The 24017-nt window shown below is 48.3% G+C and overlaps 1 protein-coding gene across 1 annotated transcript in view; it reads right to left on the reverse strand.

Annotated features, from left to right (window-relative positions):
* LOC142589074 (uncharacterized) overlaps positions 1-24017 on the reverse strand; it is an 85562-nt gene that overhangs the window by 25459 nt on the left and 36086 nt on the right. Inside the window, exon 4 of the mRNA XM_075700858.1 lies at positions 11445-11677. Within this exon, the coding sequence (XP_075556973.1) occupies positions 11445-11677 (233 nt within the window). The remainder of the gene's footprint in view (positions 1-11444; positions 11678-24017) is intronic.

Consider the following 24017-nt stretch of genomic DNA (forward strand, 5'->3'; position numbering starts at 1 on the left):
CTTCCTGACACAGGTTCTTAACCATGGCTTTTACTTTGTTTCATGAGTGAGATTTTAGTGCAGCTGCGTTATTTTGCTAGTTTAGCGCGGTATTGAAGTGGGGACACAAGCCTGGTGAAGCTTAGTGAGAAAGCCTTGTGCTCGCCGGCTGAGTGGTTGCGTTTTCGGTGTAGTTCCAACTTCACCTGCCGTGAACCAGAGACTGCAGCACGACCTTACCAAATGCAAGGCATTCAGGAGTGTTCTTGACGCGGATTGAAGCACCCATCGTAAGAGATTCGCTAACTGCCTCCTGCTATGGCCACCGGTGCAATCCCTCCGGACGCATTCCCGAGCCCATCGGGATCTACCTCCCCCGGTGGGGCTGTCTTATATGACTCGCCTGTGTGATGAACTATTTTCCTGGCGCCGCCAATGCCACTCCGACAGCCTGGACATTTCAAGTACGCCGAGCCGCCCGCGACCATTGACAACCGCCTAGGAGAATGCAACGGCGAAGAGACAGTCGTTGTGCGCGCATTCTCGCCTCCTTCCTCACGACGCGCGCAACTCCCTCATGTCTGCGTAGCCTGCCAGTGCTATCTCCTTTCAGCGAGATGCACGATTAGGCTTCGTTTCTGCATTAGTTCCCTCTCCTACTCCGCAAGGAAGACGTGGGCGGTGTATGTGTGTGCGCGTCAGTGCCTTTACCTCTGCTGGGCCAGTGGCGGTTAGACAATCCGTTGTACTGGCTTCCGTGTACTGAGGGGCAGCCGCAAGCGTGGAGAGCGTTCGCTGTCTCCGTTTCTGGAGCGAGGCCTTTTGAGAGTCTCTAAAGAACGCCCCCGCCAAATGACAGTCCCTTGGCGAGGGGTGGCCAGGTTTGGCAACACTGAGCCAAATTGACGATCTTTGGGGGCTGGTGGCAGGAAAATTTTCGGCTTAGCTATGTGGCTACTTTCTGTCTACTTCTAACCAAAACGTTTTCCTGTAAGAAGTATAGACAAACCAAACAAAATGTTACAAAGAAATGGTATAATTCGCTGTACTACGCCTGTTATGAGCACCATATGCAACGGCCATCTTCACCATCTGTATTTGCAAGGGAGGGCGGGTCCTCCCCCTTGCAACCGACGAAATTCATTCAACAAGAACGCCTTCTCGATCATTCCATGGAAAGTTTCTTTTTATAGTCGATTGCTCAGAAAGTTATACGTTGGAAACAAAAGTTCATTATGGTTCGATCACGAATTTGAGCAAATGCATATGAGAATACGATAAAAATAGGGCCATAAGAACTTCTATTAAAACACTGTTCTAAAAGGATTAGAAATACTGGCTAGTATATTGACACGGAAACTCGTTTATCTTTTACGGGTGAGCGATTTTACCGTATAACAAATGTTATCGCTCAGCGCAGGACGCGCCTACAAGTATCGGAAATTTCTAGAATGTTATCGATGCTTTTATCCGCTGTCTCTTGTCGCCGAACCTTGCGTAATCAGATTGCATGTATGCGCGACGCGAATGGCGTAGTCTTTTGTGGAAGCCACGCGGGTCCCAGCGATTATCCTGGGACATTCGAAGACTGATTTATAAAAGCCGACGCGCTTGAACCGCTGATCAGATTTTGACGATTGCCGACTGTGTTCGCCGTGTTCGCCGTTCTTTAAGTACATTCTGGTTTTGTGGACACAGGTCCGCCCAATACAAGTTAGTTTCGTCTTTCACAGTGTTGCTATTGCGTTCTTTATACGTCACTACCACGTGACAAGATTATAGTCCCTTGAAAACTTGAGATATGGCACAGGTATACATTGTCGAATTACAATCGACCAAGAATTGTGAGCACGACGTATTAGCTGGTACAAGACTTCAGTGACAACCACTTTCGTTTGCTTAAAGAGAAGCTGAAGAGGCTGTCGAATTCAATAAGACGCTCATATACGGATGCGGGAACCTTATAAATCATGTAGGTAAAATGTGTGGGTTTTTTTTTCAGTTAGGAGCGACGTAATCGTCGGTTGACATTGCGCTGTAGCTCCGCCCCCCGTCGAATGCCGCGCGCTGCTGCTGACGCTGACGATGCGAGCGGAGACCGGAAAACGCGGTGTTGTGACGTCAACTCTAGTGTTTTGTTCCTTCGCAGCCTGCGCGACCGTGCCTGACCGTGCTTGTTTCTGCGTGCGTGCCATCGTAATATGCTTCGATCGACCCTGCATTCCTTTGTTGGTGCGTCTACGTGTATGTAGAGTGGTCTCACGTAGCCGACGGGATTTGCCGCCTTTACGACTTCGGTTACGAGTAGTGTGCGGATGGAGCACAGATGAAGGTGACTACACGTACTGCATGAACCGGGAAGCTTTTCACGCGTTTAAACCGTCTTTGTAGATTGCTGACAGCTTTGGACAGCGCACAAATGCCGACGATCGCATCCCCGCTTACGTTCCACGAGGAGGCATGCAGGAACACAACACTACAGTTGTTTGACCGGAAACGAGCTCACTAGATCGGCGAAAGATCGGCGAGATCACTAGATCGCTTTGCAAAAAACATACTCACCAAAGAGCATTTCCTACGCGAGGAGATCCCAAGACTTCGCTTTCGTTCGAATCGAAAGCACTGCTCGCACCAGCATCGTTTTCTTCTTCGAGAGGCCGGCTCTTCGCAATCGGCTCGTACATGTAGGGAGTAACGCCGAACTCCTCAAAAAAACGCAGTCTCTCTAAATTTTCCATTACCGTCTCAGAAAAACAGCACCAAACTACCTGGCACCGCGCTTCATGTGTAGCGGCAGTGGTCGGTCACTAGAGTTGACGTCACGAGGCGCCCGACCAATCACAGGCGGAAACGAGACGCGCGAGCTGGGCGTGTCCGCTGCTGCATTTTTCGTCGAAATAAAATACATTTGCGCTTTCTTTCGCTCAATTTCGATACGATATTCGAATTCGGAGGGTTGAAAACGATTACGCACACATGTTCACTCATTTTTTCTGGAAAACCTTTCAGCTTCCCTTTAATCATACATACAGGGATAACGATTCCCGAATAAGAATACGGAACCACTAGTTCTAACTTTACTCATAAAGACACGTTTTATGTACGTGGGAAAGGAGCAGTTCATATACGCCTGCAGTAACGTTTTCTTTTTGAGTGATTGACCACGGTAGCAGCCTGGAAACATTTTCGCTACTTATTGTGCACCTGCCATGAACTGGCTACTTTTCTGTCCGCTCTTTGCGATTTTCTTGCTACTTTTCACTTTTGGAGCTGGCAACCCAGGTATTCAGGAATACTTTGTTTAGCGCAAAACGACAGGCACAAGAAAGCCTACCAGGACAAGGCGCTACCGGAACAGCAGGATCAGGAGATGACACAGACACACAAATATCAGGGCCCACAGTAAAAGAAAGATAGTTCAGCACAGTGCGTTGGCGGGCTAGTTGGAGCGAATCCATGAATACTTTGTTTAGCGCAAAACGACAGGCACAAGACAGTCGACCAGGACAAGGCGCTACCAGAACAGCAGTATCAGGAGATGACACAGACACAAATATCAGGGTCCACAGTAGAAGAAATAGAAGAAAGATAGTTCAGCACAGTGCTTCGGCGGGCTAAATGGGGCGAATCAAGGAATACTTTGTTTAGCGCAATATGACAGGCACAAGAAAGACGACCAGGACAAGGCGTTACCAGAACAGCAGGATCAGGAGATGACACAGATACACAAATATCAGGGCCCACAGCTAAACTATCTTTCTTCTACTGTGTTTAGCAGCATAATGAGTGACCATAAACGCATCATTTTGAAAATGGGATATGTAGTTGGGAAAGAAAGCAAGGAGAGCAATATAGCTAGTCCAAATTTAAACGCTGAACAAATAGCAAATATAGTCACTAGAGTTCAGGAAGAACTTTGCAAATGGCCAAGTAAAGAGTGGGAATATGGCGAGCTTCTAAGTGTAGTAACTAAAGAAATATGGAAAGAGAAACAACATGTATTTTGGAAAGAAAAAAAGAAACCGAAAAGCTGGTGGAACAAGGAGATAGGAGAAGCGGTCGCCTAACGACAGAAAGCATGTCGAGAGCACAGGCGGGCAAAGAAGGCGCAGTTGCCGCAGGACGAAGTAACCAGTATATGGCAAATATACCGGGAAAAAAAAGTATATGGTTCAAATACTGGTGCAAACAAAATTAAAAGGTGAAAGTGAACGTTGGTTGTCCGAAATACGTGAGAAAAAGAAATCCGCACTTAGAATATTTTGGAACCACATAAAACATAGGGCAGGAAGTCAGCAACAATACAACAACATATCCCAGACGAAGATGAAAACAGACTGGAAGGAGAACCGGCAATAAATTGCATCGGAAAAGTAACAGCTGAATCTTTCCAAGGCAATGACGAGGTTGTAGTTGAAAAAAAAAGAGCATGAAAGAGACCCCAGTGGAAAAGGAGCTGGTGCTGACAAATTTAAAATGGCAGAAAGCGGAAGAGCAAATTCCTAAGCGCACAGCCAAAGGGCTAGACGAGGTTCCCGTTGGGCTGATAAATGAACTAGGACCAAAAAGTAAAGAAGCTTTGGTGAAAGCAGTGGAAAAAACTTTAAGAGATAGACGAATACCAGACAGTTGGCGACAAAGTAGAATGAATTTAATTTATAAAGGTAAGGGGGAGAAAGGCAATTCACTCGCATAAACCGTTCACCATTACATCGGTAATATACAGGCTTGCAATGCAGACATTCAGATTAAAGCTTCAAGCATGGGCAGAGAATAATGGCATTTTGGGAGAGCTTCAGAATGGCTTCGGAATAGGTAGGCGTTTGGAAGATAACTTGTTTGTTATTACACAGTGTATCGAAATATCAAAAGCAGAAAGCAGACCGCTGTATGTGGCCTCTTTAGACATTACAGGAGCCCACGAAAACGTAGACCGCAACATATTGTGGGATATTCTGGAAGGGGAAGGCTTACATAACGATTGTCTACAGCTTTTGAGAGAGATTTACCTTGAAAATATCGTTTGCGTTGAATGGGAAGGGATGGGGAGCGAGGAGAAAGTTCATAGCAACAAGGGACTGAGGCAGGGGTGCCCTTTATCCCCACTGCTGTTTATGATGTACATGGTGAGGATGGAGAAGGCGCTAGAAGGAAGTAATGTCGCGTTTAATCTCTCATGCAAACAGGCGGGTACAGTAGTAGAGCAGCAACTCCTAGGTTTATTTTATGCCGACGACATTGTGTTGCTAGCTAACAAGCAAAGTGATTTGCAACGTCTAGCTCATATCTGTGGACAGGAAGGCAACAATATAGGTTTGAAATTTAGTGTTGGGAGATAAGGTGTTATGGTATTCAATGAAAACATTGAACAGACAGTGGAGATACAGGGCCGAGAAGTGCCTCGGTTACAGAATACAAATACCTTGGTATATGCATAAACGAAGGCAATAGACATATGGAAAAACAGGAAAAAACCATAACAGTAAGGGGGAAGAGAAATGCAGCCATAATGAAGCACATAGCGCTATGGGGATACAATAGGTACGAGGTCCTCCGAGGTATGTGGAAAGGTGTAATGGTTCCCGGACTTAGTTTTGGAAATGCAGTTGTTTGCTTTAAACCAGGGGTACAATCAGGACTCGACGGGAACCAAAGGTCAGTGGGTCGCCTCGAATTGGGCGTTCACGGGAAGACTACAAATGAAGCTGTGCTGGGTGATATGGGCTCGACTCGTTTTGAAGTGAGGGAAGCTCGCAGTAAAATTGAGTATGAAGAACGTCTGAGTAATATGGAAGAAAGTAAATGGGCTGGGAGAGTGTTCAGGCATCTGCACAGGAAAAACATTAATTCACAGTGGAGGGAAAGAACTAGGCAGCTTACCAGCAAGTATGCGGCCTGTAGGTGGGCCACACAGCAACAAAGAAGGTCAAACGAAAAGTCAGAGAGGCTAAAATAATCTTATGGGTGGCGGCATTGGAAAAGAAACCTAAAATAATCTTATGGGTGGCGGCATTGGAAAAGAAACCTGCCATGAGTAATTACTTAAGAGGAAAAAACGAAATAGGGAAAGAAACCATTTATGATAACTCAAAGGGAAGCTCATTACTTTTCGAAGCGAGATCGGGGTGCCTTAGAGCACGCACCTATAAAGCGAGATACAAGACGGAAGAAGAAGCATGTGCTTGTTGTGGTAAAGCTATGGAAACTACGGAGCATGTTTTATTAGAATGTGAGGACGTCTACCCAGCGGTCGATTTAGGCACCACTGGCCTCCTCGAAGCCCTTAGGTTCAGCGGGAGCAGTGGTAAAGAAAACATGTACGCAATAGGCATTAGTAAGAGGCGATTGGAGGATTGGTGGAAGAAAAGTAGGGAAACGGCAAAAGAAGGAGACCTACAAAAGCACAGTTCGCAATAGGGGATCAGAAAATTTGGGTATGGTAGTTCATAGTGTTTTTTTTTTCATTGTTTAACCTAGGTAGTATATTAGGCAGTATAATAGCAAGAGCTTGGTGGCACAACTCACCGCCCCGTTCCCAATGGGACGCTCATAGCATCCATCCATCCATCCATCCATCCCGACCCGCTATCCCGGCGCGGCCCGATGTGGGCCGAGATTCGTAGTTTGTGCGTATGGCACGAGCGGTGCTTGCTCTCCTACGCGATAAAAATGCAAGTGCTGGGCTGTCGAGGTCGCCTGCGGGGCTGTGATAACGTAAACATTACAATCGTCCGTAGCATGAAGAGAGCGCTTTGAGCTGGCGTCTCTACAGCGTGCCGGCCGCGAATACAGAATGGGCACGTTAACACTGGCCAGAAGGATGGATCCAAACCGTGCACTTAGCGTCGAGGACAACCAGGCGCAAAAGAAGCGTCGCGCGGAATAGGGGCGGCTTCGATACGTAGCAAAACCTGGTGCAGACCGCGTACGCATGTATACAATGTATACATACAGTTGTAATAGTTAAATTACATACAGCCCCATAATTCAATGAATATTTAGCGCTCCCGCCATAATGCGATGTGCTATGTGTAGCGACGATAATGCTCAACCCTCTAGAAGATTATGAGCAATGACGCACAACACCTCAAGCAAACACTTCTCCCTGTGTGCTCTGTAGACTGCGCAGGCAAAGAACAACTGCGCACGCAATGTAACGTGTAACACGAACTCACCACTCTCGTAATTAACTAAACGCTGTAGAAGTTGCACATTCGCCGCCAACATTACCGCTAATTATTGTCAAGCAAAGCAAGGAGCCTACAAAGCTTCGCTTACATCGATTCCCACAGTGCGTGGGATGCGTTAATTTTTTTTTGCCATTGCTCTATCTTTTCATTCGTGTATGTTTACTTATTCGACTCTGAAGATTTACGCCCATGATTTACTGTCCAACTGAGAAGCTGGTACGCGCAAACCGGCAAGGACTGCGATAAACTACAAGATCGAAAATATTTATATTTGGGCACGTTGCTAATTCTATTTAGCGCTTTTTAGCGCACAAAAATTTACGACGACATTGTAATAGACGTATAGAATTTGTGCATTTTGTCTTTGAAACTGTACCCTTGTAGTTATATGCGAAAACAGGCTATCAAAATCTGTCTACATAGAACACAGCTAACATTCCTCAAGAGGCGGGTTCCCACATATTTCGTCACTATATTTTCACTTTTCTTGAATTAGGTTCCTTTCAAACGTACAGGTGGCGAAGCCTATTTCGACAAACCCCACTACGACGCCCCTCTAGACGTATCGTGCAGGTTTTGGAACGTCACAACCAGCTAATAAAGGGACGCAAGAATAAAATTTTTATTGGTACTTGGCATCGGTACGTGGCATTGGTACGGACTTCTGCTGGAGCTGGCGCATCAAAGTGAGCGAGAATGGGCTGGGACGTAAGCAGCCCAATCAGCTCGTTGAAAGCAGCAGCTTGCTCAGGGCCCCAAATGAATGCGGCGTCTTTCTTGAAGAGCTGATTGAGATGGCGCGCAACTTTCGCAAAATTTCGGACAAACCGACGGAAGTAGGAGCGAACGCCAGGAAGCTGCGAACATCCTTGGCACATGTTGGCACGGGAAAGTCTTTCACTGCCCGTGTTTTATCGGGATCAGGGCATACACCGGAAGATTCGCCGAGATGCCCGAGCACAGAGATTTCCCGACGACAGAAGTGGCACTTGGATGAATTTAATTGTATCCGCGCCTGACGGAAAACAGATAGGATCGTCGATAGGCGTTCGAGGTGTGTCGCAAAAGTCGGACAAAAAACGATCACGTCGTCCAGGTAACAGAGGCAGATGGACCACTTGAAACCATGTAGGATTGCGTCCATTATTCGTTCGAATGTCGCCGGGGCATTACATAAAGCGAAAGGCATCACTTTGAACTGATACAGGCCATCGGGAGTAATAAATTGTTTCTTCTCGTGGTCCATGTCGTCGACCGCAATTTGCCAGTAGCCGGAGAGAAGGTCGATGGACGAAAAATGTTGTGCTCCATGGAGGCAATCCAGGGCATCGTCAATGCGTGGTAGCGGATAGACGTCCCTCTTGGTTACCTTGTTGAGGTGCCTATAACCCACTCAATATCGCCAACAGTTTGCTTCTTTTTAACTAGCACAACAGGGCACGCCCATGGGCTGCAAGAAGGTTCGATGATGTCTCGAGAAAGCATCTTGTAAACTGCATGTTGGACGATTTGTCGCTCAGTAGGTGAGACGCGGTAGGGTCGCCGATGGATCGGGCTCGCATCACCGGTGTTTATTCGATGTTTTACGACAGATGTTTGTCCTAGAGGGCGCTCTCCAAGGTTCGATATGTCCCAGTATGAGGCAAGTAGGCAACGTGGTTCATTATCACGCTGGGGCGGAAGGCCGGCAGCAATAATTGTTAGAGCATTCAAGTCTGGAAGGGACAGCAGGCGAAGCACGAGTTGAACACGAGGACCTGTTACAAGTTAAAGCCGAAATGTTGTAGTCTCTGGCCGGTGTTATTTGCGCCAAGGATATTCCGCGTGGGAGCACTTGTGTACAAAGTCCAAAGTTCACAAGTGGAAGCCAGGACGCGTTGTCCGAAATGGTAATGAAGGTGTGAGGAAAAGCGACGTTATGCGAGAGCAGGACATCCGAATTAGGGGTTACGATGTAGTCACCGTCTGGTATTGGTCGAACGGGGGAGTGCACGGGGAACGGGGAACTGCACGGTGTGGGCGGCGAATATGCTCTGTGCAACGTAGCCGTATCGGGGCACTATCGGAAGGGTCAATAGCAGCAGGCAGAGCGAGTTGCACAACACCAGCAGAACAGTCTATCAAAGCCTAAACTGTAGACAAAGTCACGGACCAGAATGAGGTCGTGAGGGTAGTGCTCTAGAACATAAAATAAAACTGAAGTATGATGTCCGGCGACATTCACGCGAGCCGGACACATGCTGATAACGGCTGGTGTTCCACGGTTGGCGACTTGGACCAAAGGCGACGGAGCAGGAGTAAGGACTTTCTTGAGACGATTCCGAAGCTGAGCATTCATCACAGATAGGTGCGCGCCATTGTCAATCAGAGACGTGACAGGTACACCATCCACGTTCACTTTAATGAGGTTCCGATGTGTGGGCAAGTTCAGAAAAAAATTATTGCGTCGGGTCGGTTTGGCAGCATCACCTTTAGGTGCTGCACCCGTTAGTTTTCCGGAAGGGTGCGCCGGACGGAGCTAGGGGACGGTGATCGGCGAGATGGGGGCGATCGGGAGAAGCGGCGACGTGGCGAAGGAGAGCGGCTATATTGGGTAGGGCCAGAAGTGTAGCCAGAATTTGCTGGCTGCGTTTGCGGGGCGAACCGAGGAGCAGCATGAGGGCCACGGGATGGGAGGTAGGACCAGCGGGTCGAAATCCACGAAGACCGGCAGTGACGTGAAATATGGCCGATACGGCCACAAGTGAAGCATATCGGCTTGTCGTCTGTAGTGCGCCATTCGGCCGGATTGCGATATCGCGTTGGGGCACTCAGGCTGCGGGTGCGTATGACAGTGCTGGACGGAGTGTAGCCAGGTAGATTAACTGAGCAGACGTTGGTCAAACCAATGTTGGCCGATTGCTGGCGCACGTTGGACTGTATCAGTGAGACGGTCGCCTGGCAATTGTCAGGGCCGTGAATTGGGTTTGTGACAGGAGATGCTGCTTCTATTTCACGTCGTATGATATGTAGGACGTCATCAGAGCGATCGGGCGTGGGCGGACTGCGGATGCCACCGCAGGTGGACGTAGCAGCCGTGTTGGGAAAGCGGGGAAATGGCTGGGCAATGCGGCGACTCTTGGCTTCTTCAAACCGCCGGCATTCGCTAATAATGGCTTGCACAGTGGAATAATTCTTGAAAAGGAACGACGTGGAAGGCATCATCTGCTATGCCCTTAATGACGTGTGCAACTTTGTCAGGTTTGGACATCTTTGGATCCACTTTGCGGCACAGAGCGAGCACGTCCTGGATGTACGTGAGGTAGGATTCAGTGCACGCCTGGACACACAAAGCGAGGTCTTTCTGGGTGGCGCGCTGACGTCTAACAGGCTTGCCAAATAAATCTTTCAGCTTCTGTTTACAAATGTCCCAGCCGGTCAGTTCCTCCTCGTAGGTCTGAAACCAGACGCGTGCCGGGCCCGCGAGGTAAAATATCAAATTAGCGAGCATGATGGTTAGATCCCAGTGGTTGCTGGAGCTCACCCGCTCGTATAGTTGACGCTAGTCTTCAACATCAGTGCCGTCGGTGCCAGAAAAGGTTCCTGGGTCGCGGGGTTATGCTAGAACGACGGTGGGCGTGGGTGCCGACGGGCCCGAAGCATCCTCGCCTTGTGCTGGCATTGTAGATGCAGCCAAGGAGCGCCCGCTGCATAAATCCGTCTTGATAATGATCCCACAACCTCCACCAAAATGTTACGGGGTTAAAAACAGTCAGGCGTATATTTACAGGATATTTTCAATAATCGTAGTGGCTGACAAGATGGTAGACCGCGCGCGAAGTCCAGAGCGTCGTCTTCTTTTGACCAAGGTTGTATCTTCTTCGTCAGCGTGTCACAATATCAATTTAGATCGAAAGATTAGGCTTGTGTAATAACGTATCCGCCATTCGTAAAGAAAACAGTGCTTTTGTGGGTGACAAAATTACGAAAAGAAAAAAAAGGAGCTGCCGGCATATTTTGGACTATGGTACCTCTCACGTCACCTCGACGCTACCTGAGTCAAAGTAGCGGCAAAGATTCGAGTCATGTAGGGACTGTGTCAAATCGTACATGTTGCCGCGGGTCATTGAATTGAGGAGCATTAGCCGGACCTTCAGTGGCAACTGTAATCTCAACTCAGACAATGACACAACAATTAAGAAAGCGCTGATACATTTGTAGAGGAACAATCTGTCAATGTAACTGAGCCAATTTATTTTTCCTTCAGGGTCTCTCAAAATGCTTCATCTTTCTTACCTGCACCTGTGACTGTAGGATTCTGGTGTGCTGCTCGAGCATGACCCCCTGTGCGCTTTGTACACGTACGCCGAGGAAGCCAAACCCGCGCACGTTCTGCTTGCGCAGTGCATCGAGGTCGGGCGCCGCAGATATCGTCTCGTATACGGCAAAATAACGGTCTGTGGCCACCATGTAGGCTGTAAGCTTGGACTTGGCCGCCTCGCCAAGAAACTCCTGGTACGTGTGGTTTTCTGTGGACACATGAGCAATTATACGTTCTTATATTATCTAGACATTATAAATACATTATACGTGCAACAGAGCAATACTATCATATTTAAAGGTTCTCGCTTTCCCGTAACGGTAGTACCCTTTACACAATACCGGGTACCGCGCACTGATGTGGCAATATCAGTGGCGACATCTCGAGGTGTTTTGTCAACTTATTCGCTACGCGAGTGTTCTTCTAGAATGGAGTAAATGACTCGATGTTGAAAATTAAGTCACTAGTAAAGCTTTACAAAAGTGTTTAGGCATAACGTGGTAAGTGACGGCGATATTGTGTGTTGCCACTGGGAGAAGACGGCTTCACTAGATAGCGCCGACAGCGCCTCTGCCGACGTACGCTTCGCCAGTAACCCGGTATTCCACAAGGCCAATACGTTGAGGAAGGAGTTAGAACTAAGTATTTACAGTATTTAAAAAGCGGCAAATATAAAAGCAAACTTCATGACCGTAACACATGTTAACACATGTCCGTAAGAACTGCATAGTTCACTCAACGAGTGATAGAACTTCGCAAGGTGCCCTTATTTTAGAGGATGCCTTTACTCGCAGACTCTTCGGTATATTCTAATAGGTGCGGTGTTTTGTACAATTACATTCCGCACGCTTACTCTGTGTTAGTTTGTTTTACGGAGGGAAGTTCCGAGACAAGAATTGCTGTAGAATACTCGGCGCTAATACATTGCGGAAAAGCACCCTAGCGTAGCTTGCGAAGTCAAATCTTAGTATATCATTACAGGGGTCTGAAGTCATCGTGCCTAAAATTCAGTGCATTTAGTGTAAAGGATGAATACAAATCCAATGATGAACTATACATACACGACGTAGTAAGAGAGTAAAGATCTCTGGCACTGCAAAATAATAAATATCATTTATCGAAGGATAAAACATGACGTCACATTTAAGTTTCACAAAATGATGCAGGCCACGCCAACTTCATAGAATGTGGTGGAGGGAAGAAAGGAAGCTTGTGTATTGTTACTTATAGAATATTTATTATATATGATGAGAAAAAATAAAATTGCACTGTTGTGTCTTCGTCACGATAGTTCTGCGTATGCGCAGTATACTTCCTTTCCTTCTTTCTATTCCCACTTCCCTTCCCACTTCAGGGGATAAAAGCTATCGCACGCCCCTAAATAAACGTCTTCTATGTTCGAGCCGTTTGTGCGTCGTAACTGTTCGGGCCGCGTGCCGCGGAAATGCAACAGTGGCGACGAGCCAGGATGCCCCCCATTCGGTGAAAGAAGACCCGGAATCGGCAACTTCGAAAGCAGCCTCGCCGACGACAAGCATGGCTCATCATGTGCTCACTGCATTCAGCGAAGATACAGATAAGTGGAAGCCGTATCTCATTAAGGCAGATGCGTACCTTCAAGCTAACGGAATCACCGATTCTGCCAAAAAGAGAGCACTTCTCGTGGCAGTATTGAGCACGCAAACCGTGCAAGTATTAGCCGACAAGGTAGCGCCGCAAGCCCGAAACGCGTTGTGCTTCGAGCAAGTTGTCGGGGTGCTAAACGAGTACTATAATCCGAAGAGAAATAAAATAACGGAAAGTTTCAAGTTTTTTAATCGCTGCCAGATGGAAGGGGAATCTGTCACGCATTTTCTGGTGGAAATACGCCGCATAGCCGATAACTGCAACTTTTGCAACGCCCTGGAGCGGATGCTCAGGGATTGCATTCTGTAGGGTGTGCGGTCAAGAGCCCTACGGAAGCAATTACTGGCAAAGGCGGACCTCACGCTAGCGGAGGCTGAAGCGCTCGCAATTTCAGCTAAAACTGCCGTGAATGATGCTTTGAACATGTCATCCGAGCCAAAGGCTCTATTGAAATTACAGGTGGCAATGCGGAAGTTGCAGCAGCTCAAAAGACGATGATGTCAGTTGCGGATGGCAAATGCACGTTGCTATCGCTGTGGGCGGCGGCGCGGACACCTTGCTAACTCAATGTCAAAGCCACCCTAACCGCGGCAGGTTAGCTACCAGAGCGATGCATGCAAATGCACTGGCTATAACGGAAACAACGCCAATGGACGATGGAAGTGACGAAGCCCACATTTGGAAATTGGTTTCGGAGCGTAAAATTTTTCTCGAGCCGCCAATCCGCCGCTCATTTATATGGGGCGGCGTTCAAGTAGCCATGGAAGTCGAGACCGGGTAGCCAGTGTGTGTCATTTCCCGGGTACTGTACATGAAGCATCGAAACCACTGGCCTGCCTTGAAGCCGTCACGTGTTAAGTTGTCTTGCTACGCAGGGCGGTTACCAGTGCTGGGCGACTTGCTCGTGGACTGTCCCCTCACATTGCTCGACTGCGAAGGCTAAGCCTATGCGGAAGGGACCTGCTGACGCTGCTGGACAACGCTGGTGCACCGGTGCTACATGTGACACCGGCCTGCGGAGCCACAGAAACGCACGAAATGGACACCTCCAAGGTTAAGACTATTTTCACAGACTTCTTTACCACGACATCTTTACCACGAAACTCGGTCTAATGAAGGGTCCTCCAGCAAGGCTGCACCTCAAAGATGGAGCAATGCCAAAGTTTTGTAAGGCGAGATCTCTTCCTTATGCCCTACGCGACAAGGTAGCTTCGGAGCTGAACCGACTCGTTTCTCTTGGCATCTTATCGCCAGTCAGCCATTCGGATCGGGCAACGCCCATAATACCAGTGTTAAATAAAGATAGCTCGGTGCGGATTTGTGGCGATTTTGGCGATTTTTTACATGGAACGCGGTTTGCGCAATCGAACAGTATCCTATTCCTGTAATCGAGGATATGTTCGTAGCTTTAAGTGACGGCGAATGTGTCAGCATCCTCGACTTGCGCGACGCTTACAGTCAGGTGCCTCTAGACGAAGCCGCACGCAAACTTTGCGTAATCATTACGCACAAAGAATTATTTTGCAATAATCGGCTTCCGTTCGGAATATCGTCTGCACCGTCGATCTTCCAGAGAAAAACCGACATGATTATCAGCGGCGTATCCAGCGTTCAAGGCTATCTTGATGATGTAATCGTGTCCGAAAAGAAAGGCGATAATGGAGAGCGATTGAAAGTCGTCTTAGAGCGTTTTCGGGATCATGGGGTTAATTTACGGTATGACATATGTAAATTTCGACAGCCGGCAGTTATGTACACCGGACATCGCATTGACGGCGAGGGCCTTCATCCAATAGAACACAACGTGGAAGCTATCATGCGCACACCTTTTCCGCGGAACGTGACCGAACTAGGGTGATTTATCGAGATGTTGACTTTCTACGCGAAATTTTTGCCAAACATGTCAACGTACCCAGCGCCGCTGTATCAACTATTGGAAAAGAACGCGCGGTGGCCGTGGAACGCACCGCAAAAGGCTGCATTTGATGTAGCAAACGAAAGTCTGAAAAATGCTCCAATTCTTGTCCATTTCGACCCTGCAGAGGAACTCAAGCTAGAGTGCGATGCGTCGTCACTGCGGGTCGGAGCAGTTCTGTTTCACTCTATTAACAACGTAAATAGACCTATAGGTTTTCGCTCGAGAACGCTGACCCAAGCAGAGCGGAACTACTCTCAGTTAGAACATGAAGCGTTGGCTTTGGTTTTGGTGTAACGAAATTCCGGGTTTATCTTCTAGGTCGTGAATTTAGGTTGGTTACGGATCATCAGTCACTCGTCAGCCTGATGAGACCCGACCGCCAGACACCGACTATGGCGGCTGCGCGAATTCAACGCTGGGCACTGTACCTCGGAGGCTACAAATACAAGCTTCCAGTATGTTCCTGGAAAACAACTACTGAACTCGGATGCCCTCAGCAGACTACCACAGCAGACCACTGGAGACGGAGGTGAAGGTGAGCCCCCGGAGTACGTCCTCGCACTCGAAAGCTTACATGAAGGTGTGGTCACAACGCGTGAACTGAAGGACCTAACGGTCGTCGACTTGACATTGCGTAAGGTTCAAGATTACGTGCTACGCGGTTGGCCAAAAAGCAAGACAAACATAAAGCCCGATTAGCACCTTATTATGAGGGTAGGCTAGAATTGTCCTTGGCCCACGACCTCGTATACTGGGCAAATTGCGTCGTCATACCAAGTGACGCCAGAGAGCGTTTTATGCAACTTCACGAAACTCACCAAGGATCATCGGCTATGAAAGCCGTCGCACGCTCCCCGTTTTGGTGGCCAGGACTTGACCGCGAATTAGAGGAGCGCGCGGCCAACTGTAGGAATTGCATAGCAAATTTACCTATGCCACCGGCCGTACCTCCCCTAAACTGGCCGAAGGCGGAAGAACGGTGGTCTCGGATTCATATCGACTTCGCAGGACCCGTAACCGGGAAGATGGTCCTAGTTGTAGTGGACGCGCACTCCAAATGGATCGAAGCGATTCCTATGAAGCATACCAATGTGGAAAGCGCAATAAGGGCTCTGAGGAGCATATTTGCCCGTTTTGGGGTGCCACGTACAAATAGTATCGGACAACGGCACACAGTTCACGAGTAAGGAATTTGCCACATTTACAGCAAAACACAACATCACGCATCTGTGCACGGCACCTTTTCATCCACAGTCAAACGGAGCTGCTGAAAGGGCGGTGCGAACGATAAAAGAGTATTCAGAAAATAAAGGGAGGCGATCTCGACGAGAAATTGGTACGGCTATTGTTCAGTTATAGACAACACCTCTGAAGACAGGGAAATCGCCTTCAGAGATGCTCCTCGGGTATCAAATAAGATCGCGTCTAGACAACTGCTTCCCTGTGACTGTTGCAGGTCCAACTGAGGGGAACCACGACTGGACACTGCTGCCAGACAGCAGCGTGTACATCCGCAATTACGGACAGGGAGAGAAGTGGATCCCTGGTCGTGTGAAATCGTCGACCGGAGCGTCAAGCGCCATGTCGATCAGGTGCGCCGCCGCTCGGATTCATCACCAATGTTTCCGGACACCGATACGACTGTTGTGGTCCAGGGTCCAACCAGATGCCAGGTCCCAGCCCGGCCACCAATGCAACCACTTCCTTGGAAGCGGCCGCCCCAGTTAATTCTCCAGATATAGCCCAAATGGCAGACGACAGCATTCGACCTCGCACCCCTCCTCTCCCAACCACCTTGAGTTCGGCCTAAGCTTCGCAGCAAATCCTGCGCCGGTCAACGAGGTAGCGCAAGCCAGTGCAACGATTCCATTTTTGAGGAGAGGGCAGTGTTGCGTCTTCTTCATGATAGTTCTGCGCATGCGCAGCATACATCCGTTTCTTCCTTCCACTCCCACTTCCCTTTCCACTTCAGGGGATAAAAGCTATCGCACGCTCCTAAATAAACGTCTTCTATGTTCGAGCGGTCTGTGCCTCGTAACTGTTCGGGCCGCGTGGCGTGGAAATGCAACATGTACCTTGAAATCTCTCTCGGTATGCTCTGTGGAAAAAGTCATTTAGGGGTGTAAACTGCAATTACATCATCAGAACCATATAGAGAAGAATACGCAGCTTTCTTTCGAGTTGTCTGAAAGTTGCTACATTATCGTTTCAGGCCAAACAAACTTTTCTCCTGTCCTCATCCATGGCGGAACAGCCGGCCTACATGGGCAACCGCTATTCAAAACTGTTTTTGTTGCTATATCTTTTTATGTACAATTCTTATTCACACCTCATGCATAGGTGACATGGCAACGTGCACCTTCAATCAAACATTTAAACATGGTTTCTTTTCGCAGGGTGTTCCGGCAAATGGCCGACTTGAAATTTCTTTCTTCACTGTCAGTGCCGAAATGTCAATGCTTCGATGTCACGCCGAAAGGCCCTGAGGGTAAATAAATACATAAATAAATAAATCTATCAACAAAAATCTGCGTCATTTTGCGATCTGCCTGTACTGTTTGACTTCCACAAAAAAAGAAAGACCTGAGCAATCTGAGCACCCGATAATATATAACTAATTGCTTGATAAGCGAGTTCTATATTTTTTTGAAGGAAGTGCTAGAAAACTGCTGGCTGTTCTTAGAGCTAATAAACCGCAGGGGTCATGATCATATGGCCGCTGTGGTATTTCCATGCAAGCTGAGTTGCTCCACAGCTGTCCGCTTTAAAACCGCAGCCGTACATCAATCGCGAGCTTCCAACCTAGCTGACATCAATCGCGGAGTCGGTGAAATGCGAAGTGATAATCAAAACTTAAACGTTATCACAAAAAAGTACGCCACGCAAAGAAGTGATTTTTCAGTGCGCTATAGGAACGTAAATTCTATATGATAGTTGGTAATTCGTTTCAATTGGAAGTTCGGGTGTCCGAAGCAGGTTGCGTTGCTGGCTGTCTTTGCCATGTAATGGCGAGCATGGGTATCTCAAGCCCGCCTTTACCGCTGTACAAGAGCGGTGCTAGAACTTCCCTGATCAGCTTCGTTGCAAAACGTTCTGTGTTCTATGTCTGGGATTTTAGTCTTGTTATATTCCTTTTTCGTGCCCACTTACGCACCTGCTACAGGTTTCCTTGCTTAGTTCAATTGAAGTGCCCAGTGAAATAAACTCCAGCACCACTAAAGCATTCTGAGTGCAAGACTATTTAATCCAACTGAAAGGCAAATATTTATTTCTAGCGTCATTGCGTTTAGTCCCAGCGCGAGAAGAAATAGGTTGCATGCCACAAAATTTATCTCAAGTGCCAAGATGGTTTATTCCGAGCGCCAGCATGTTTATTCCACGTGCGCAACCAATTTATTTCGGGAACATCGTGAGTCATCAGAACGGCTGAAGTACAGCAAATACAGTTATCGGAAGACGGCAGCACTATTTCTTTGTGACTGTTAGTATTTTTTAAATAAGTGACTAATAACTTTATTTAGGCCAATAGACGTATCTGGACCACCTACACTTCAATAAAATGACTGCTTTATTAATATTGCGAGACAAGGTTTAGGCAGCCAGACTTTATTCTCCCGAGTGAGAGCCCCACTACAGGCCCCAAAACGGTGATGATGACTATGTACAGAAGAGAGTATGAAAGTTGCTTGCGATCTAGCTGACTGACTTCTGTGTTGAAGCGATCACGTTGACGGCATTCCTCAAGTCTTGAGATGAACTGTTCGGGTATACTGGCCGAGGTGTTAGTCTCCGCATTGAAGAAAGCGGCGTCGATGGTGAATGTCGGTGAACGGCCCGTAAACTAGGTAGACATGTGAGCACTCCGTAGTTTGTTGGATAGCGTTGTTGCGAGCAAACGTCACAAAAGGTAAAAGTTTGTCGTAGTTGTCGTGGCTGGGCCCGATATACATTGATATCATATCTGCTAGTGTACGATGGTATCGCTCTCTTAATCCATTTGTTTGAAAGTTATATGCATATGTCGTTCTACGAAGTGTTCCACAAGCTCCCAGTACTTCTTCGATTATTATTCACATGAAAGTCTTGCCGCGGTCCATTAACAGTACACAAGGTGCACCATGATGCAACACAATGGCATCCAGAAAGAAGGTGGCAACCTCTGATGGTGAACTGAAGCGTAGAGGAGCGGCCTCTGCATAAGGTGTGAGCTGCTCAACAGCTGTCATGATCCATTCATGACCTGCCGGCATTATGGGCAGAAGCCCGAATAGGTCTATCCCAACGATGGCAAAGGGTGTCTCGGTACATAGGATGGGCCGTAAAACGCCAGCAGGAGGCGAAATCGGTCGTTTCCGCCGTTGACACTACACGCAAGAAGCGACGTACTTGGCCACAAAGGTAGACATGCCTGGCTAAAAGAAAAGGCTCCTAACGCCGTGGTATGTTTTGTGGAAACCCAAATAGCCAGCATATGGGTGGTCGTGAAAGGCCTCAAGGAGTTGTGTGCGTAGCGAACGCGGAAGAACAGGCACTCAGCGGTGTCCGTCGGAGTTGTAAATGTATCGATGAATTACATCGTTGTCGAACTTAAATAGTCGCGGTTGTCGACGTAATCTGGGATTCGGTGCAAAGTTCCGCACATGCGTTCGATAACGCTGTTGCATTACGGATCAGAACGCTCACACGAGGCGAGCTGGGGGACGCGATTGGAAGATAGCGTGCCAGTAACCGCTAGAGGTAATCATGGGAGTGGAGACTTAATCTCATCAAGTGGCGAGCAATAGAGAGATGTACTCAAAGATAACAGTGGCAGCGGGCAGCGAGAGAGAGCGTCGGCATCTTGAAGCTTTTTGCCAGATTTGTAAACAACGTCAAAATCGTACTCTTGTAAGCGGACCACCCAGCGACCAAGCCGTCGAGACAACTTTTTCATTGACGACAACCAGCCTAAGGCGTGTTGGTCGGTTATGACCATGAAGTGGCGTCCATAAAGACATGGACGAAACTTTTGTAGGACCCAAACTACTGCGAGGCATTTCGACTCTGGGATCGAGTAGTTCTTTTCGGCAGCCGTTAATCCCCGACTGGCATACGCAACTCTCTTTCGTGTGGTGGTATCACGCTGTAGAAGGACAGCACCGATACCACGGCCACTAGCGTCGGTGTATAAACAATTTGACGCGTTCTCATCGAAGTGACATAGGACAGGGTCTGTGGTTAACGCTTGCTAGAGGGCTTGGAAAGAATGTTCACAGTCGTCTGTCCAAGGGAAAGCAGTGCCTGACATGAGCAACTTGTGCACCGGAGACGCTATGGCAGCAAAATGACAGATGAAACGGCGGAAGTAGGATGCCAGGCCCAAGATACTTCTTAATTGTTTTTGATTTTCAGGGCGAGGGAAGTGAAGCACGGCAGCGCGTTGTCGGGATCTTGTCGAACGCCATCTGTACCGATAAGGTGGCGCAACATTTTGATGTTCTTTCTGGCAAAATGACATTTCTTTGTGTTGAGTTGGAGCCCAGCGTTGGAAATGCATGTGAAAACATCGTCCAAACGCTCAAGGTGCTGACGAGAATTTGCAGAAAAAATAACGATATCATCTAATAAAACAAACAGGTCTTCCACTTAGGGCCGCGTAAAATTGTCTCGATCATGCGATCAATTGTTGCAGGAGCATTACATAAACTGAAGGGCATGACGTTGAATTCGTAAAGTCCGTCTGGTGTTGCAAAGGCTGTCTTGTCCTTGTCCGCTTCGTGCATGGGAATTTGCCAGTACCCGGATCGGAGGTGTTCTGCGGCGGAAGTGCGCCCCAGAAGCTTGGAGTGAATGTCAAATAAGGCACTGCTTTTTTGCAGTAGTAGCAAAACGCCTTGTTTCTGCGCAGCAGTCAGATCGAGATTTATCGCGGCCGTTAAACCAGCGGCATCAGTGAGACCATGAGTTGTGGTAGACGAATGTCGTAATTCGTTGTGAAGTGATACAAGCGAAAGAGGTTCGGTGTCAGTAAAGCAAGTTACAGTGGCGTCCTTGGAGAGCACAACTGGCGAAGAATTAAGGTTACGGACAGCGAGGAACGCTTTACGGTACTAAAACAGCATCACACTAGGAGTAACGTTAAGCTCAACAGAAATGCAGCGACCGCTCAGCGCAAAGAACACATCATCATTAATAACATTGTCGGAAGTCAGCGTGAGAATATGCTCACTGTGCTCATTGTCCGCGGGAATAAAACAGTAGGTAGACGTGACGAAACGTAAGCTGTGAGCATCGACAGTGGACGAACATTCAGTATCCGTCATATGAATAATTCGCCGGCGGCAAGAGGTGAAAGCTAAGGCGGAGCACACGAAGTCCCATCCCAAAATTATCGCATAGGTACACGAAGATAGCACGACAAGCTGAATGTGGTGAAGCATGTCATCAATAAAAACACTCGCAATGCAAACAACGGAGAGCTGAACAAGAACTGCATTAGCACAACGAAGGGGGGGGGCAATATAATTTTACGGGGATCTTGGAAGTATATAGAAACTATATTTGGAGTACATATACAGGACGATTCAGAATAGCTAAGATGGCTGACCAACAACAACACGCCGCAGCCAGCATATCCGATCATCTTCTCTGTTCTCTCATCCTTCCGTAACAGGACCCCCGCGTGACGAAGCGCCGTCTCGGCGCATGACAAGGGAAGAATTGCGAGCGAAGCATGGCTTCAGCCGCGAAACGTGCACGACGTCGACAGGCGCCTCACTTGAGGGTGCATCAAAGTGTCGCGGCGAAATCTCGTAATTGACGTCTTTAATTTGGCGTAGGACTTCATAGGGCCCTGTGTAGCGAGAACCAATCTTTTGGCAGAGGCCGACCCGACGATATTCTGACCAGAGGTGCACCCAAGCAGCTGGTGCGAACTTAACATCGCGAGGCAGCGGTCGTAACGCTCTTTCTGTATACGTTGTGAGGCTAATAAACGAGATTGGGTGACTTGACGTGCCATGCGAGCGCGATCGATGACTTCACGAGCGTACTTAGTTGCAACACTTAGAAAAGAAGGGAGGATGGTGTCAAACGGCAGTGTGGGGCCGTGACCATACAAGAGATCAAAGGGTGAATATCGTGCGGTGTCATGTCGGGACGAGTTACAGGTGTACGCGAACGTCACGTAAGCCAGCTTGGCTTCCCAGTCACGGTAATAGATGGAGACGTACATCAACAGCATCTCTGTGATTGTTCGGTTGAGACGTTCCGTAAGAATGTTCGTTTGTGGTTGGTAGGCGGTGGACAGCATGTGCTCAGTGACACGAGAGCGGAAGAGGTCGTCCACAAGTCGAGACAAGAACGAGCGGCCGCGGTCTGTGAGTAACAGTCGAGGTGCAACGTGCTGAAGAAGGACGTCGTGAAGGAGAAAATCGGCCAGGTCAGTTGCGCAACCAGTCGGCAACGCCTTTGTTATCGCGTGGCGTGTTGCGTAATCAGTAGCGATGGCGATCGTGTATATATATTTACAATATATATACAGCATGAATCAGTATAGCTAAGGCGGTTGACCACCAGCAACACACAGCAGCCAGCGTCTCCGATATTCTTCCTCTCTCTTCTCTCATTCTTCCGTAACAATACAGTATGTGCACTTTTGGCAATCGAGAACACAAGTCAGTACTAATAACGGAAAGCGATGCACCCGGGTAAATCAAAACTTCGGTTCGGACTGCTTCAACACATACAAAAAATACATTTGACGGGCACTTCGGAAGATTTTCACGTTGTCCAAAGGATGCAGCATTCCCTCCTGAAGCTGCACCATTTAGTTTTCCGGTCTGTGATCGAAGGACGAAGTAACCGGTCGAAGAGGGGAAGAGGAGCGCCGCATCGGTGATGGAGAGCGACGACGCGGGAAACGAAATGAACAGGCAGTGTTGAATTCCTGCGGAGATGGAGAACGTCGTGTATAATAATCGTAGTAAGAACGCCAACTTGGTGGTAAAGGGCCAGAAAACCCATCCTTTTCAAACCCGTCATAGCCACGCCTTTTATCTTGCTGACGGCATCCGCAAAACCTTGAAATGTGGCCACGGATGCCACAATAGTAGCAAACCGGTCGAGGTGGGCTCCATGCGTAGTAAGGCGGGACAGGTGATGGTCTTGTAGTGATAGGATTCAAGGACCCATGCGGTGCAGGTGCACCACACGGTGGTGGCTGCTGGCAGGGTGGAACTATAAAGGCAACCTGAGCGTAAGTTGGCGTAGAGATAGGGTGTGGGGTCGGGACTTGCGGGCAGGTCACGACAGCTACCTTTTCCCTCACGATATCGCGTAGGCAGCCACCAGGAGCCGTCATATGGACCTCAGGAGTAGTTGATGAAGCTTGGGCACGTATTCCTCACGGATGATGGAGTGAATCAATGCACGTAACTCGCTGTCGCTGGACGCCTTGAAATAAAAGGTGTCAGGGTGTAAGCGGAGCATATGAAGCTCACCGTGACGCTGACAGGTACTGATGATGTCTGCGACGGTAGTGGGGTTAAGCACTACAAGAGCATTGAATGCCACAGTGCCAATATCCTTGAGCAGGTGGCATACACGGTCACTCCTTGCAATCGAGGTGTTCACGCGGTTGCTGATGGTGAGGAAGTCCTCTATGTACAAAGGCTACGACTCGCCCGAGTGCTAAACACGCTCAGAAAGCTTCTTCTTGGCGATATCGGAGCGGAGTGACGAGTTCGCGAAAATCTGGCGTAGGTGGTGTTTAAAGCTGCTCCAGTTGACGAAATCGAGCTGATAATTGTAAAGCCAAGTTTTCGCGACGCCGGTTAGGTAGAAGGCGACGTAGGCAAGTTTTGCAGATTCATTCCAGTGGTTAAAGTCACTCACGCGCTCGTATAGCTCCAACCAGTCTTCAACGTCGTCACCTGGAAGCGGACCCTTCTGAGAGGTGGTGACCGTCCAAGGGATTCCCGCAGAAGCAGGCAAGGTGGATGTCGTGGTATTGGCCTGCTGGTCT

The sequence above is a fragment of the Dermacentor variabilis genome, chromosome 7 (genome assembly GCF_050947875.1).
Source record: "Dermacentor variabilis isolate Ectoservices chromosome 7, ASM5094787v1, whole genome shotgun sequence".
NCBI classification, from domain to species: domain Eukaryota; kingdom Metazoa; phylum Arthropoda; class Arachnida; order Ixodida; family Ixodidae; genus Dermacentor; species Dermacentor variabilis.